The sequence below is a fragment of the Geospiza fortis genome, unplaced genomic scaffold (assembly GCF_000277835.1).
Source record: "Geospiza fortis unplaced genomic scaffold, GeoFor_1.0 scaffold95, whole genome shotgun sequence".
Taxonomy (NCBI): Eukaryota; Metazoa; Chordata; class Aves; order Passeriformes; family Thraupidae; genus Geospiza; species Geospiza fortis.
Window position 1 is genome coordinate 2,148,292 of NW_005054333.1, and position 17,277 is coordinate 2,165,568.

The 17,277-nt window shown below is 39.2% G+C and overlaps 1 protein-coding gene across 1 annotated transcript in view; it reads right to left on the bottom strand.

Moving 5' to 3' along the window:
- Positions 1–15,636, bottom strand: part of WIPF3 (WAS/WASL interacting protein family member 3) — a 21,049-nt gene extending 5,413 nt beyond the window's left edge. Inside the window, exons 1-3 of the mRNA XM_031057627.1 lie at positions 15,462–15,636; positions 1,372–1,504; positions 637–765 (exon numbers count right to left, since the gene is read on the bottom strand). Of these exons, the coding sequence (XP_030913487.1) occupies positions 637–765; positions 1,372–1,504; positions 15,462–15,569 (370 nt within the window). The 5' untranslated portion in view covers positions 15,570–15,636. The remainder of the gene's footprint in view (positions 1–636; positions 766–1,371; positions 1,505–15,461) is intronic.
- Between the last annotated feature and the right edge of the window lie 1,641 nt (positions 15,637–17,277).

The following is a 17,277-nucleotide window of genomic DNA, read 5'->3' on the forward strand; positions in this document are numbered from 1 at the left end:
CCAGCTGCTCAGCAGTGTCAGAGGTCATTACTGTGACTATAAAAGTCATTTCTCATTGATACTGACACTTCTTGAGGTGAAAGCAGCAGTGGGGCTCCCCATGTGCCTTCCTCCTGTCATTGTGAAGCAACAATACCCTTATTTTTCAGATCAGTAAATTACCTTGTTGGATCAAAGCTGTACTCTATAAAATCCAGAGGGCAAAAATCTTAAATATGAATCTTTAAAGTCATACACAGGACTGTAATACTGTAGAAATATACAACAGTGGAGGGAAGGAATATGACTTCGCCATTTGTTCTGAAACTGATAAGCTCAGATTTCAATACTGTATTCAAGACTCAATTAAAACTTTCATTAAAATAATGTAAAAACCCCAGCTACAGAGATCTATTTAATCTCTTTCTTACCAAGTGTGGAGATAGCTTTTTATTTATGTTTTAAGAAATAAGGCACCTGAGATCTAGAAAGGTGGCTTCAATCACATTATTAATTGAGCCTTCCATGGTCACATGATGAACTAAGCATTCAGAAGAAAACCCCAATAAAAATCAATCAGCAAAGCTAATCCCAAATTACTTTTCATCCCAAATTTCTGCCCACCCTGCTCTGCTTTCATACAAATGAAGCCCTTACCTGTCATGTCCCTTTGGCCTGCTGGTCTGAGAACAGGAAAGCCACCAGCAAATAAGCCTCCCAAAGGCTGCTGAGAGCCACCTTTATTAACAGCTGGGCTACCTCCATCTCTGTTAGCTCCTTTGGGTTCTGTTAAAAAGAACGAAAAATGCAGGATATATCAGAAAATCATTTCATCCTTGCCCCGAGGCTGCTAAGGCCTGGTGGCAATAAAAGCCAAGGCTAAACTCTTCCTTGTACTGTTATACAGGAACTGCCGTCCCTCTCTGACCTTGGAGCCCAGCACCCTCTGGTGCTCTTCAACCTCACACAAAGCATGACACCAACAAGTAGCTGTGTTAGGCCTAATTGTGAATTCACATTTCCAGAATTTTTCAGTGTGTTTTTTTTTTGTTCTTTTAATCTAATATAGAACAATTCTTCTGCTAGAGCCAACAATTCCTACCTAATTATCTTATTGAAATGCTCTTAAGGATTTCATCATTCATTATTTATTTTGGAAAAAGGAATGCCTGTTCAGGTGATAACCAGTTGGAGACTTACGAGTCATTGATCTCAGAGCAGCATGCACGTTTAAAAAGTGTCCCCTCTCTGCATCCTAAAGCCATACAATGATGCAGACCTTTGCTGACCTTCAAACCTGCTCTTTAATTTTAAACTGTCCACCTGACCTCCACCCATGCCTGAGGCTCCAGCAAAGCTCCCCCAGGGCCTTGCTGAGGAGCCCATGCTCACTTTCAATCTGTGGTGCACTGCGGTCGTTGATTTGGGTCACTTTCCTCAGGCGAGTTCCCTGCTGGATATCAGCCAGGAGCGCGTTTCGTGCTTTCTGCTCATCCTTTCGCAATTTTGGTATCTCTGAGCTTGCCTGTTGACAAGAAGAGCTTTAGATGGGAGGTACAGACAAAAATGTGTGTTTAGAAAGGATACAGAGCCAAACATGGGATAGAAGACTTGAAATAAGCCCTCCCTGGCAGCTGTCACTCCCAAGCCTTTGAGTCAAATCAACAGGAGCAGCATTTGGTTGTGCAGGAGGCAGGAAAGCTGAAAGTTTAAATATAACATAAAACTAATACTAGTTAGGCTAATACTGTTGAAAGCAAATTAGGAAGCATGCTTAAATGAAATGTGACCTAATTTGGCCATTTATGGCCTCTGTCCCACAACTCCAGCTCCAACTGCCTCTATCAGCTCTTATCACACTATTTACAATGCTTTACATCAAAATTTTTATGTGTCAAAATATAATAAATACCTGGTTTATCCACTTTTCTTAGGAAAAGAGATAGATAAATGCATGCTGCACTTATATTTGAATGTGATCATTAACTTATTTAGACTGTCTGTCTGTACTGGAGATTAACACCAGTTTAAGCAGAATGCCTTTAGAATAATACAATTATGTTTTAGTAAAGTTTCTATCCTAACCAAGCTTGGTAAGTGTAAAGTCAAGTTGTAGTTTAAAGTTCTTTAGTAAAACAAACAAAATTTATTCTTTATTCTTACTTCTTCAAGTTTATATATATTAAAAAAGCATATATTTTAAAAAATGGGATGTTTCACTTTTTAAAAGCAGATAGCAAAGCTGTTATTCCCAAACCTATTGTGATTAACAGAGCAGTCTAATAAAGGGGAATCTTCACATCAGAGGAGCAATGTTCTGCTTGCTACCAAAATTCCCTGAAGTTAGATAACTCCCTAAAGAGGACGAGTACCAGCAATGTTTCCATAGCCCTTAATTTAAGCATCATAGTTGTAATAAAACTGAACAATACCGTCACACTTGAAAAAACCTCCAAAGCCAACCCAGCTTGGTAATGACATTCTGAAAGCAAAACAGAAACTTGAAAACACTTAACAAGCTGCTGAATTAATAATGTGTCTAACTCGCTAATCCCAAGCGAAGAATTCTATCAGTAGGATATTATTCGTGGTAATTTTTGTACTTGCTAAAAAAAATCCAAACCCAGCCAGCGGGATTTGCTCCGCCCCGCTAGATGGCGCTCCAGACCGCCGCTAACGCCGCCGCATTCCCGAGCCCTGATGTAAAAACTCGGAATTACAACCGGCTGATATGTAACCACGTGCTAGTTTAAAATGTTAGGAAAACCCCCACTCTGCTACATTTTCCTTGTTTGGAACAGCGCTGCCTGCCCTCGTAGTTGCAGAACAGGGAGTCCCACTGTCCATTACGAGGCCCCAGAAGAGCTGCCCGTGTCAGCGGTGTTAGACTGTGTACCAGCCACAAACCATTTCCACTCCCCTTCTCTGGAAGCTGACAGTACTTACTGTGAAAAATGGAAATACCATAACTGGAACAAAGGTGACTCCCTTCCTCACAAAAGCTCTTTACCAATATATTCAACTTCTTGTGTCTCTACTCCCACTAATGACTTTGCCGTGGCAGGACAAGCAGGATCTAGGGGGATCTGATCAAGAGCTATGTTTAAAATTAGACCTAGCAGCTGTCTTTCATTTCCGGGTTCAAGTGTCCATATATTATGCCAGCTGTCCACTTCACCTCCCAGATCTACTTTTCTGGGCAGACAGGCTATTAGAATACAAAGTCTTGATACCCAGACAGCTATTAGGTTAAAATAAGCAACTTGTGGTGACTTGTGGCAAGTGACCCATAACTTGGTATCAATGTAACACAAGCAAGACAAAAATTTGTGGCATAAAAAAGCAGGAATATTGTTCTGCCATCCCATAATGCAGCCTAAGAAGCTGCCTCTCTCTTACAGCAGATTCCCTTACTCTAAGCATAACTCCATCCCATGCCCCAGCTTCTTTTTCCTCTTAATGTACGTAAGAGATTCAATCTTCCATGCCCAGCCTGGTGGACTCGGATGATTGATTAGCTGCTGAGGAGCTTGATATGGATTCTCTTTTTCCATTACGAAGTCAAGATGGTCTGGGGTGTAGTGTTGCCTGGTTTCACAGCAGTCAGAGCTCCTTTGGATGTTTTGTTTGCTGCCCGCACTCCCAAGGCCAGTGATAATCCTTGCCAAGCATCGTTTCACCAGGTAAGTATCTCACCATCTACTGGTGTCCAGCATTTGCAAATTTCTGGATTTACCATATTATTTTTTGAGACAACCTTCCTTTCTTTAATGAAGAAATAAATCTTGGATTCACACTCATGCTGTGCTTGCAATCCATAGCACAAGCACAGATAACAAACATGTAAGTTCTGCATCAGGAGAAAAACAAAGAGGAACTCTTATGGCTGTGAAATCTTCAGCCCTGATCACATGCAATAGAAGTGTTTCAGCAGCAAGACAAATACATTTTAAGTCACAGAGGGAAAACAGCTGCAAGATAAAAGATGTAATTCTTAGGCTACCTTCTACCCCACCATCTGCAGGGCAGCCTCACTTATTTACAAAAAGAGAAACATCTCAGTATTTCAATGAAAATCAGAAGGGAAGTGGAGAAGAATGTGAAGATCATTTGTTTTATCAGATGCCAGAGCTGCCTCAGGTAACACAGAGTGAAATTAAATTCCATACTTTATTTACAGGAATTGGTAAAGGAACGGTGGGTTCTCATTACCTTAGCAACCACTAGGTTATTCTGCTACTATTTCAGACACAATGAACGTCACGTTCAGTACATACTTAGAAACAGAATGGAACAAACCACACATGTAAATAGCCTGAACATAAGAATTACTTCATTTTCATCTCACCCAACTCCACCGCGTTTTGTCTTCAGTGTCCTAAATTACACACTCAGCTATGATATGCAGTAAAGTATGGGACTAATGTTTAGGCTATCTATCAGGTCTTAAAAATACTTGTAAATAGGAAAATACCATCAAATCATATTTTTTAGAGTGATGTTTCAGACTGTAAATCATCAATGTTGGAAATAAACCTTTCAGAATTTGAAGCTGGTAACTAAGACTAGTGGAACTATTAATGAGGACAGCATAAATATAGAGAGAGATCTAAATCAGTGCAGCTTGAGGCTGTTTGAAAAGAACAACAAACCAAAACATGTTTTCCCACTGCTACTTGGAGGGGGAAAGGAGAAAGAAAATGCACAATGTAAAAAGGTCAAACGTAAAACTGAAAGGGACTGTATTACAAATAATGGTCGTATCTCTGAAACTAAAGCCTGCATTCCAAGTCCCACAAGCCTGGACCTGGAAGGGGGCTCCAGCAGCAAGCCTGAATTACCAAGTATGGCAAGGAGGAGTAGTACACTCCTCCAATATGTCTCATCCTTTCAGAAAAATACAGTGTGAGCAAAAATGGAATACCAAGCTCAGTTCTGGTCTCCAGATTTTTAAAATTACATTGTGGAAACCTGGAGGTGCAAAAGAAAGAGCCAAAGCAGTGTTCAAAATAGTGGAGGCAACAGCTCAGATTTCAGCAACTCTGTTTTGACTGTCAGCCCTGAAGTCTGAGGGATGGTCTGCCTGCACACGACAACCTGTACTGGGAATGGTGGGGAGGACTCAGCAGCAGAGACAGGCATTTGGTGAATTAATGTGAGATGCAAACAGACAAGCCACAGGCAGCAGCAGATTATCAATCTCTTGATAATACTTCAGATCAAGGCTGGATCCTCCCTGGCAGAAGTGTTTTTTGTGAAGCACAAGTCACCAGGTCCCTGTGCAGAACTACCTGGTAATGTGCAGTATCCTGTGGTGGAGTGGCACAGCCAGTGGTTTGTAACAGCTTCTTCCAGTCAGGAGTTCTGTGAAAGTGGATTGCTTAGTTTAGAAGAACAAGTTTCTATTTTTACACTTTCTATACATGGACCACTCCAGGTTTTACCCTGAATAATCACAATGTTAACATCCTAAATTGAGTTGTATCAGACAAATTAAGAACTGAGAGACTTTTTCTAGGGAAAACTGACTAAAATGCATGGCAATGAGCTCCATTTCTGGGTACACTCTGCTGTGATATTTGCATCACTTTCAGAATGTCACTTTACATCCTGCAAGACAGACGGGAGCATCGACCTACCCTCTGAGCTCCTACGATACTTAAAATATTTAAGAGACATACGTGCTCAGATACTAAAGTGATGTAAATGCAGAAGACACCAGCCATTTGGAAAAGTTTATATTAATACTAATTATAATCTTCAGATTTTAAAGAGTACCCCTGCACACAGAAAAGGGGAAATCCTCTCGACTCTGGACAGGTAGTTCAGTCACAGTTCACACATACTGTCCCATAAATGGCTTGTATTTACTCTGGTTTTAAATATGCTCTTGAATGCATTTGCAAAGTACTTCAAGTAATACAGATCTACATAAACAGGACAGCTGCAGGAAAAATGTACCTCTAGCCTTCTGGACAACCCAACAGTCAGGCAGTCATGGGCCTTTCTTTCAGAGTAAACCCATCAGGTGATGTGAAAAGATGATCCAGTACTAAAACTCTAAATTAGATAGGAGCCATAAGTAAGATAAAATAAAGCATTATTCCATCCAAAGGCACTACATACTTTTACTCAGAGAACTTAATAGTACCAAGTATTTACACTTCTAATGTGCAATGAATTGTATCATCATAGTAGATTCCTTCTCCTGGTCATATTTTACAGGAAACACTGGGAAGACACCTGTGTAGAAAATTATTTATCCGAACTAGATAAAAAACTAAAACAAAAAAAAGGTCAAAACATGTTGAGCTTTTCCCTAATTATTTTGTGAGACATATAACGATAACATTAAAGATCAATGAATACATTTGACATCAGAATTTTATTATCGGCAGAAGGAAAGCTCTCTCTTTTGCTGACAATGTAAATTATTTTTATGAATCTGGTGGCAATTAACCTTCTTCTCTCCCATTACCAGTTTTTCCTCCTGTAGACAAAATCCCCCAGGTTCAATGCAGAGATCAAGCACAGGTACTGGCAGAAGGCATAAGCAGCATATATTTCAGTGGAAAAAGAGATTGAGGACACCCCTTGCTTTCTTATTCTTCTCTGCCATGCTCACACAAACCTGCACAGATCCAGGCTGAGGCAAGTGATTTTCACCACTGCAGCATGAAACACCTCAGGTTTGGCTTTTAAGGAAGGGAAAGATAGTGCAGCAAGATAAAGGCTAAGCAGAAAGCTCCAGGATAAAGGATATTTGATCACAGAGACAAAATATTTACAGGGGAAAAAAAAAATTGTTCCTGAGCCAGTCCTGGCCTTCTCTGGCATCCAATCTGTCATGATTCAGAGACACAACTTAAACTAAAAAATGCAAGAGAAAAAGCCTACAAACATGACAGTGGACAATTAAAACCAGCATCTAAACAGCAGGTAGGGCAAAACAAGCAAGAGCTGTGGAGGCAGTGTAGTCAGTAATGTGAAAGTGCCAGCTCTGGTCAAAGAAAATGTTTGTCAATAATGAGAGACAACTAAAACATCTAAACCTTAAATAAGGTACGTATAAAACATCAAGAAAGAGCAGAAACCATTGGAAATATAACAAAATTCCCCAAATATTATTTCGATATTAACAATAACCAAAATTCTGGTGTAAACAAATACAGATTTTTCAGGAAAGAGGATAAAAAAGGTGAAGCTGGCTGCCTAATGCAGTATGTGCGTCATGTCAGAGATAGCTGAGAATATGAGAGAAAAACACAGCTTGTTTGTGGTTGGTAAATCATCCGAGGAAGGATGATGAATGTTCTTACTACCCATATGGCACCGCAAGACTTTCCAAGCAGGGGAGAATGAAGAGAGAGATGATGACTGGGTCCCTATCCAGCCATAAATCTCCTACTCCTTTGAAGGAAAGCCAGGCACTGGATTGGTGCTCACAGCAGTCTGGAAAGCCAGAGCCCTTGAGTAAGGGGCCTCAAAGGGTACGAGTCTTAAAATATCCTTCTGGGACCACTGATGATAAAAAAGAGTGGACCAAGAACAGGGGAGACCTGCTTGCAAGCAACCTACTCTGTAGCTTCCTTCCACTTAACCATGAGCTGCTGACCACAGGAGTTCCAAAAGGAGATTCCTGTAACCATCAGACTAAGGTATTTAAACAAATTCAGCTCCTCAAAGACTTCATCCTTTCCAAAAGCAGAACTGACAGAAAAAAGTAATATTGCCAGTAAGATGCCAGAACAATCTAACAACTACAATGTCGTAACTTTTTACTAAAAGAATGAGGTTCTTTTGGAATAAAGTAAAACATGGAAGTTAACCAGAAATCTCAGTGTAAGCTGACCAGCGTGTCTTCCTCAACATTGCACAGGATTATAAAAGTCATCTATCCAATTGTAGCTCAGCATGAAATCTGAAACCCCAGAGGAATTTGGAACTTGAGTCCAAGATCAATCCACTACTACTTGTTTTGAATTATGCCAGGAATTAATCATTTTACATTTGCAGCAGAAATAGTTTGCCCAGCAGGCAAGAGCATTGCTTTTACAAAGAATTCTCAAACCAGCAGCTAAAGTCTCCACCAGGAATGTGCCAAGAAAAGCAGCAGCAACAAAAAGAAGGAGCTTATTAAAATAATAAACTCAGTTTCCAGCACATCACAAACCGAAGTACCATAGAGAAAAACATTGTCATCCTTCTTGTATTTTCACTACATATGCATCAGGTGTAGTTTCACTCATGCACTGTCAAATACAAAATAAAATAATCAAAATAATCCCCCCTTCCAGTTTAAGGAAAAATCTAACAAGTCTTAACAACAAAGTAGATGTCTTCCTTTATTTTAAATATTTTAAACTGCTTGTTTCTAAACAAGCTTGGGAGATCTGGTACCTGACAGTTTTGGTTCTGTTCACAAGAGAGTACTGACCTCTAATTTAAAGCTTTTTAATTACAGAAGACCTCACCACAGTGCAAGACTCTACCTGCACAGTCATTTGCGAGATCAGAGCCACTTCTGCGTTTCTGCTGTGTAGCATAGGACAAGACTAATTAATTCTTGGCACCTGGTCTGCCTGGGCAAACATGGCACTCTCTCAGCCTTCTAGCAAGCCGAGCTTCAAATGCGTCCCATGTGAGGGGTCACTCTCCAGCCAACTTTTCTGAGGGAACCCACATGAGGGAACCTGCCAAATTGCTTCCTCGCAGCTTATGAAATCATTGTTTCAACAGAATGACAGGACCAGCACTTGACAATTCCACCTACACCCAGCTCAGTACTGATTACCCATGATCTTAGTCTCCATGGCACAAAGTTCTGCAGTCTGAGCCTGCCAGGTTGAAAAGGTCACTGAGCAATGTGTGTACATAGATAGGCTGAGTCTACCCTGACCTTGTTTCTCAGCTCCCAGCTAGGGAAGTAGTGCAAAAGTTGTTATGGATCTCTTCCTGGCACTACAGCCACCGCCTAGTCCTGGCTTTAGTCCCAAGCAGTGAGGCCTTTCAGTGTGAGGAGAGCCTGGTGCCTGCTCTGCACCTGCTTAAAGCAACCACCACACACAATGCCAGGGAACAGAACACAAAAACCAGCATAGCAGAAGCAACTTTCTTCTAAATCTATGTTCCCAGTGCTCATTTTAAATACCACCAGGAATCAATGCCACTGCACCCAAGAAACCCTCTGTCCCTTATGCTAGCACCACTGTATCAGATAATATAAAATCTTGTATACTAAAGGGTTCAATTGCTCCTGCCTCAAATGGAGCAGGGGGTAATTCACTAGGGTGCACTTAAGGTTTTCCAGTGTGGGTTGCTAGATTTCTGTACTTGAATACAAAAAATGCAACAGAATAAGTAGGATCATTTGTACCTGCTGAGCTTTTCTGTAGGTATTTAACTTTCTGACACCCACATTTTAAATGTAAATTCTGACTATTCTTGTACTAAAAGAAAACATGCAGTAACAGAAGCCACCAAAATTAAGGCAGTATAAAATTTAAACTACTCTAAAAGTGTTTCCCAGCAGTCCAGAAAGATCACAAGTCAAATAAAAAATACCCTGAGACTGGCTTCAAAAGCTAATTTTGGACTTCATTTTTTGATTACTAAAATTTTGTGATTCAAAGTCCCATGATAGCTTCTGCATCAATGATAAGAAAGGGAAAACTCTTACATAAACAAGGAAATCTGAGGGCCTGGCATTGCAATGAAAATGTCAAACAGAACAAGGCTGAAAACATTGCCATGGGAGCTGGTGACACTAGCACTGTTTATTCTCTCTGTCTACCATTGCAGACTCCCCAGAATGACAAGGGATACCATGAGTAGTGGCAACAAAAACTTCAGCGGGTAACAACCTATACACATCACAATTTAACCTCTAAGAACACTAGGCTATTTCTCATACCCAGTTACCTGCGCAGAAGTTACTGATCATTCTAAAAAGCCATTTAGCACCTACACAAAATTATGGTTAACCCAAGAGAGAACAACAAGAAACTGGCATTTCTTGCACTCTCACCTTCCAGCCATTCACAGAAGTCCTACTCAAGCGTTGCTATAATTTTGAGTTCTCTTTTAATTAAAAGGCTAAAAGTATAATATTAATTGACAGATGGAATTTAATATGTAGCCACTGCATACACTAGAGATGGGGTATTAAGGGCATTATTACTTTGTGATTAGAATGGTAAATTAACCTATTAGTTGTCTGCAGCTAGGCTGCTTCTGGTACCTGGGCTTGATCATTTACAGCTGGTAAATCCACTCTGCAATTTCCATACTTGTACATTATACAGACGAAAAACGAAGAGAAAGCATGCTCTTCAATTGCATTCCATTCCATTCAGACATATGACATTATGAAGAAACCTGCAGAACATTCTGTAAATACATTTAACATGGTGACATAAGAGTTCTCAAGTGAAGCATTCAAGAAGATTAGCAGCTAGGAACTATATGCAATCCATGCCCCTGTACCTGTCCAGATGAAACAGTCTTTTCAGACTAGTATTTATGTTTTCTTTTCATCTTTCCCATATTTCACAGCTCCCACTTACTCTTTCTGTATTTCTTGACCAGAAATACAGAAAGCTACAGCAACATCACTTTGAGACACCACAGCTACGCAATCCCAATTTTCCAACAGCTAAAAATTAAGTCAAATAAACCACACAAAGATACAGTATTTTTTTTTCTACATGATTCACTCTCACTTCTTTATGAAAGCAGACGGTGTGAGATATGATCTATTATTAAAACACTATACATCAGTATCCTTTATTTCATCTGGAATACAGCACTCAAAAATTTCAGCTGTGCTTTGTCCAGCCCTCAGCACAGTCTGTATGATCAGTCAGTCACCAACAAGATTACCAAGCCAGCATTTTCTCTCATTCTGGTGTGTTTTACCTATCAGCAATAAATATTGTGCTTTAGTATCTCCCTAGGCTCCATGACAAAGTACTAAATATGATCTTACAGCTCAGATAAAATTTTAATAAACACATTCCTAACTATTTTGCTATTGGCACCATGCACAATGCTGTTCTTTCAGTATTACACTTGCATGTCTAGGGGTCTGAATAGAAACTTGAGAGATTACTTTAATTTTTACAATAAATAATTAGCAAGCATGACCAAAAATTTATGCATATGAGTGCTCATATGTGCACATTCACGCATACTATATTTGGTAAGACCAAATCAAAATACCACAAATCATCATTATCTTCAGCCAAGATGGTTTACATATGCTGTTTGTTCTCTTTCCAAAGAACAGTAGTGCTAAATGTCAGAGGAGCAAAACCAACTCCCACACAACTTCAGATGAACATTGTAGCTCTCTGAATTTCTTGTGAAGCTGAAGGAAACAGCTCAGCAAGGGTTTCAATCTAACAACTGCATGAAGGAGGGGAAAAAACATCCCCCCAAGGGAAACTATCAGGTGATGTTTTTCTCAACCCTGGAAATCCTTCTGTGTAAATCAGGATTTTATCATAACACTATATCATGAGGAATTGCTTTTCTGAATTTTCTATTACAGAGTAGAAAATAAGAAGAGAATAAAAAACTTGGTAAACACAGACAGGTTTACCTACAACAGTAATTCTGTTTTTAATTTTTAAAAAAATTTAACTAAATAAGGATGAGGCAATTCTTATGCTTAATCTAAATGCTATTCTAGCATTCATCATCGTTTCAAGGTTCACATTTCTATCACCAAAGTAAGCATATTACTTTCTCCTTCTGCTATCCTTGTTTCTAGTGTGCCACAAGGCAACAAATAAACACCTGGTGCTACTTTATGAGCTTTAATCATCTGATCCATTGTGATTTTGGGGGTTAATTTCTATGCTAAGACTTTATTCATACCAATTCTAAAGAGAACAGAAGTATTTTCTTAAACCCCACAAACATATGAATCATTAAACAAACATCTCTGAATAAGGCACAACCCAGCAGGGCTGCTACACATCCACACTTCCTCCAATATTAACATTTTAATAGGTGATGACTGATCTTAACATTACAAATTCATATATACAGAGGCCACACAGCAGTAAGCAGCCTTCACTGCATGTAATAAGTGAACAGTGTTTATCAAAGCAAAATTCTCTCTTGATCCTTTTCTTGGGAAATGAAGTAGAGAAAAATTTTAATCGTCTCAGTGGTGACACCTACTCCAGAAAATATGACAAGCCAAAACTAACCTGGTTGCCTCATATGCCAAGCTTAAAGGCAGGACTGGTAAAAGAAACAGATTGGGAATAAAATTAAATTTTTCGTGAGCAGAAAGCTTTAAAAAACCCCAAAACTACCAACCTCTTCCCCAAGACCACCAACAAAAACTATTAAAAAACTCTACCTTACATGGCACACCCATAAACTAGAAGAGCTTTAGAAAAAGCCTCCTGTCTAAGTGTGCTTTGTTAAGGTGTAGAGGAAAATGGAACATGAAGGGAATTGAATTCTGTAAGCCAGTGCCAGAAAATACATCAGGGCATAGTTTTATTCTGCCTACTCACCCCTCTCATCTCTATGACCCCCAGAAGGCAGGCATTTGAAGACATGGTCAATTAATCTAATTAGCTGTATTTGCATTTTGACTCAGCCACCTGCATCTGCTACAGCAGACATCCCACCATTCCCTCCTGAGAAATCCAGGAATTTGTTTCCTTTTAAGTTTGCTCTAACAGCCAGTAGCTTTTTGGCTATTGGGCACAGGTGGCTCCTAGCATGTCTTAAATACCATCTCCAAATCACTTTGTATTGTCTTGTAACAACTTTTGTGAACAAAATGCAGTACAAGTACTTACAGAATATCAGCAAGTCCAAAAGTCTTAGAAAACAGCAGGGACAAGGCCAAAAAACACTAGGAAGGAAGTTTCTTCAGCCTTAAGAGTCAACAGGACAAAAAAGTTATGTGCCAACAGTGATTAGAATTTCCACGAAGTAAGGACTGCAAAATTATTTGGGATCAAGGCTTACAATATTAGTAAAGAAAATGTGCAGAGAAAACATAATGTGGTGACTACTTCTGCTAAAAATCTCTTGATAGTGAAAGCAAGAGGAAAGTATGGTTCTCATCCATAACCAGAAAAGCAAGACGAGTCCCTGGTACCCCTGCAATAGCATAATGAAAAACTACAGGTTCTAAAACCCCACCTACACACAGACATTTTTCTTTTAACATAAATCACATAAATTAAACTAGTGGCTCACCCTGCATATCAATAGTAAAATTAAAACCTAACTTTTAATTGCTGACATGCAAATCTTACTCTGATTTAATCATATCAGTATAATAAAAATCACTGTGCTGTTTACTTTGGAACTTCTCCATCTGTCGGCCAAATAATAACTTATTTGTTTTGAAGGTTTTCCTTAAAGCTATACACCTGTAAAAATTTTTCCTTCTTCCATCCCCAACTGTAGATCTAGCAGCTGTAACAACAGCTGGGCAGATTAGCAACTGTAAAAGACAAATGCCAATTTCTAGAAAAGGGCTTTCCAGTAAAAGAAAATAGGGTCTGTAGCAAGTTTCTGAAGACTCCCCAACTACAAGGTTTTACTCTGTAACTTGGCACCAGCTGGAGAGCAGCCTCCTACTCTGTGCTTCTGCTGAACTCACCAGGCAGATTCCTGATCCTCTCTCTCATTCAGTTGTGACAGGGAAAAGTAATTTTGCTGTTGCAGAAAAAACAATGTCCTATCACGCTATTTTATTAATTATTTGTGTTGATTCATATACTCTTTTTAGCATCAAGACTTATTAAAAGCAAAGCTTCAATATCAGACAATAACTAGAAACACATCTAGTATGTATCATGTCACCAAGATGGAGCTGACTCAAAATTCTGCATGTCTTATACAGAGACCACCCATTTGAAACAGAATGATCCAACTGCAATATGAAAACAAGCCTTCTTGTATCAAAACCCTATCACGGCAGTGGGTTTAGTTGTCAGAAAAGGGAAGTGGAATCAAAAAATCCTAAACTTGTTCTTAATGATCCTTAGGGGTCCTTTTAGCTTTCTCAAGTCATTTATAATTGGTGTATGTTAGAGGAGTCTAAAAATGTCTCTAGATACTTTACTGATCTAAATTTATTGGGATAAGAACATTTGTAGCTTCTGTTGACTTTAATTGCAGTTGTGAGCATTGAGCTGCTCACAATATGCAGCCCACTTATTTCAGCATCTAAGTATAGGCTGTGTACCAGCCCAGAAGAATTGCTAATTGGAAACACTGCTCCTGGTGCCAAAGTTTAAGCTGAATGCTGAAAAGAATCAAACACTGCTTATTTGATTTGCTGTCTTTATCCTCCTCCTCTTCATCTCCACAACTCATGGGGAGTTTTACAATATTGTTTAGCCTGTAAAGTAGCAGAAAGAAACTTGCAAAGAAACCTCCTTCTGGAAAAAAAAAGATAAAATAAGAGCATTATGAACAATACCATACAAAATCAACCAACCTTCCTGGGAACAAAACCAGCAGAGATGCCAAGGAATGCAACAGAGAAATGTAGTTCTTAAAAAAAATAAACTTGAAGTACATTTGAAGTACATTTTAAGTACCATGTACTGTTTTGCTACACAGTCTAACATACTCTCCAAATAACCACATCAGTGATGGAAAAATGTATGAAAAAAAGTCAGGGGAGATTTTATGACTTGAACACAACCATGCCAGGTTACGCTCTTTCAAGAAAAGTCTAAGAATTTCAATGCAGAAACAGGTTATGACCAACTGATCACAGAATTCAAGGAATTACTTAAACAGGTTTTACAATAGGTACAATAATTGATTGTGAAGGTATGAAAATGTAATACCCTGAAAGTTCACCCAGAGCATCCTCCTCTTATTGCAAACATGCTGGCAAGGCACATGTTCTACTTCATGACACACACAGTAATGATCTGCTACAAGCTGTAATTGTTCCTGCACATGTACAAAAGAATATTGTGCTGTATCCCCAGGAAGACACCGTGTGCTAGAAAGGGCAAAATGTACAGCTGAACACTGTGAGTCTTAATAGGAGCTGTAAGAAAAAGGAGGAAGAAATTAATACTTACCATCTGTACCATTACCAATACAAAAATGAATTCCCTTTGGCTGGAAAAGTATTCACAAATGCTAAATTCTCACCATATGCACTCTAATAATCTCAAAACCTTTTGATCATGCACTCCTAGCAGTAACAAAATTTTTGAGCATGCACCCCAAAACACATAGCTTTATTTCTTTATAAAATATACACATGTATGAAGTTGCAGGATTTTCATCCCACATATCAATGGATCATCTCACACACCCCACTTTGGAGATCACTGCTGTAATGAACAGAATCAGTGCCAGCAAAACAAACATCTGCCCCAGATATTTGCTATGAATATCCATGCCAAAACCCTGTGGGCTCTGAGCTGGCTACTACAGCTAAGCTTTTGCACACAGAAATGAAAAGTCAATCTTACCAGTGGTGGTGGTGGAGGGGGCCCTCCCGAAGGTGGTGGTGGAGGGGGCCCTCCAGAAGGTGGTGGTGGAGGTGGTGGAGGAGGAGGTGGCGGCTGCAGCACAGGCATCTGCTCGGATTTCTAGCTTCACCCAGTTGTGAAAAATATTGCCAGTCTATGTCCTTGAGGAGAAGGAAGGGAGGAAAAGTGGAAGAATAAAAAGAAAAAACAGAGGGGAATGTGTTTATACACTGCAAGCTGAAGATCGGCCAAAATATCTAGCTCTCAGCAGAGTGAAGACTTTTATACTGCACTGCTTCCAAAAGTACAGCATGAGCAGCCTCATTACAGTTATGATGACAACATACATCTAAAGAGCAAGCTCACGCATCTGGACCAGTGCCATGAGCACCAAATGCATAGATCCTAGCCTGTCCAACTATTACATCTTGCCTTAACCTAGCCCATAGCTCTGAAATGCAATTCTGCAGAGAACAAATCACAGTCGACCACATGTTGACACTCCTGCTGGGACAAAAACTCAGTTGACTTTAAGCCAGAGGTTTGCTGCTCTAAGGAGAGAGTAAGGGACTTTTTAAGTCCTTCATTATTTAAGTCCCCAATAAAGAAATAATTCTGCAAATTAATGCTTCTATTACCAAATTATATAACATCAAGGATCAGACATCTCTAGTGTTGAAGTCAAGTGTTTTTCCTGCCATTTTTAAATATTAATTTCACAATTCTTTAGTAATACATTGACAAAAAGGCACCTATCTTCCAACAAAAGCTATATGCTTTTCTTAAAAAAAAAATCTTTTGTAGAATGACAACGCATCACTCACTGGTTTTCATACCTAACCATGCCCTCAGCATGACTCAGTCATCATTAAAGTTAACAAGAAACTCCTGTATTTCATCAGTAATGTTGCAAAGGGAAGTACTAGGCAGTGCCAAAGAGAGGCCTATGCAAGCGATGCTTGAAATCTTCTTTTGATAGTGACACTTGGATAAAGGCTCCAAACACATCTAATTTTACATCTTGTTCTACATCCATCATGTCACGATTATTTTCTGAGACTCTTCACAATGTCATATGAAACAGTGTCAAAAACCCTACAATAACACAAAATATGTCATATGCTTTGTCTTTCTGCAAGGCTTTATCTTAACAAGAAATTACATTGGTTTCTCACATTTACTCTTTATACATCTCTCTAGGTCATAATTTGTTTCCCTGACTCCTGAAAGGTCTTAGAAACATTTTTCACATTTTAATGTTTTACTAGAAATTGATGTTAAGTTGAAAAGACCACAATTCCCAGAACCTATTTGCCTTGCTTCTCCCTTCATTTTTAAAAACAGGCACTCTATGCTTTTCCAGAATCATCTGTGTAGGGAGGAGGCATTAAAGTTAAATCTGGAAAAGTTCAGGAGACAAGATAACAGAAATGAGGCAAGTTACAATCTTGAGTGGAATATCTGGCTGTTTTGCTAAAGGGCTAGATTGGAAGAGGCAGTGAAATTAAAATGTACATGCAGACTTGTCACTTCCTACCTAGTGTATATGAATAATATCCCAACGTTTGAGTATTTTCCTCCTTTTCCATCTTGTAAAATAGTTAATGAGAGATCAGTCAAAATTAAACATGCAGAACCTCTGAAACACTCATTTTCTCCCTTGAGAGATCGCTATGCAAAGGGCTGGCTGATCAAAGCACCCTGATCTGTAACAGAATCAGTTACAATCACTTTAATAATCTCTTAATGAAGCTTTCCAAGAAAGCTGGCATCACAGCATCTCCATAATTCCACCCTCATTGTTGCCCTATTCAAA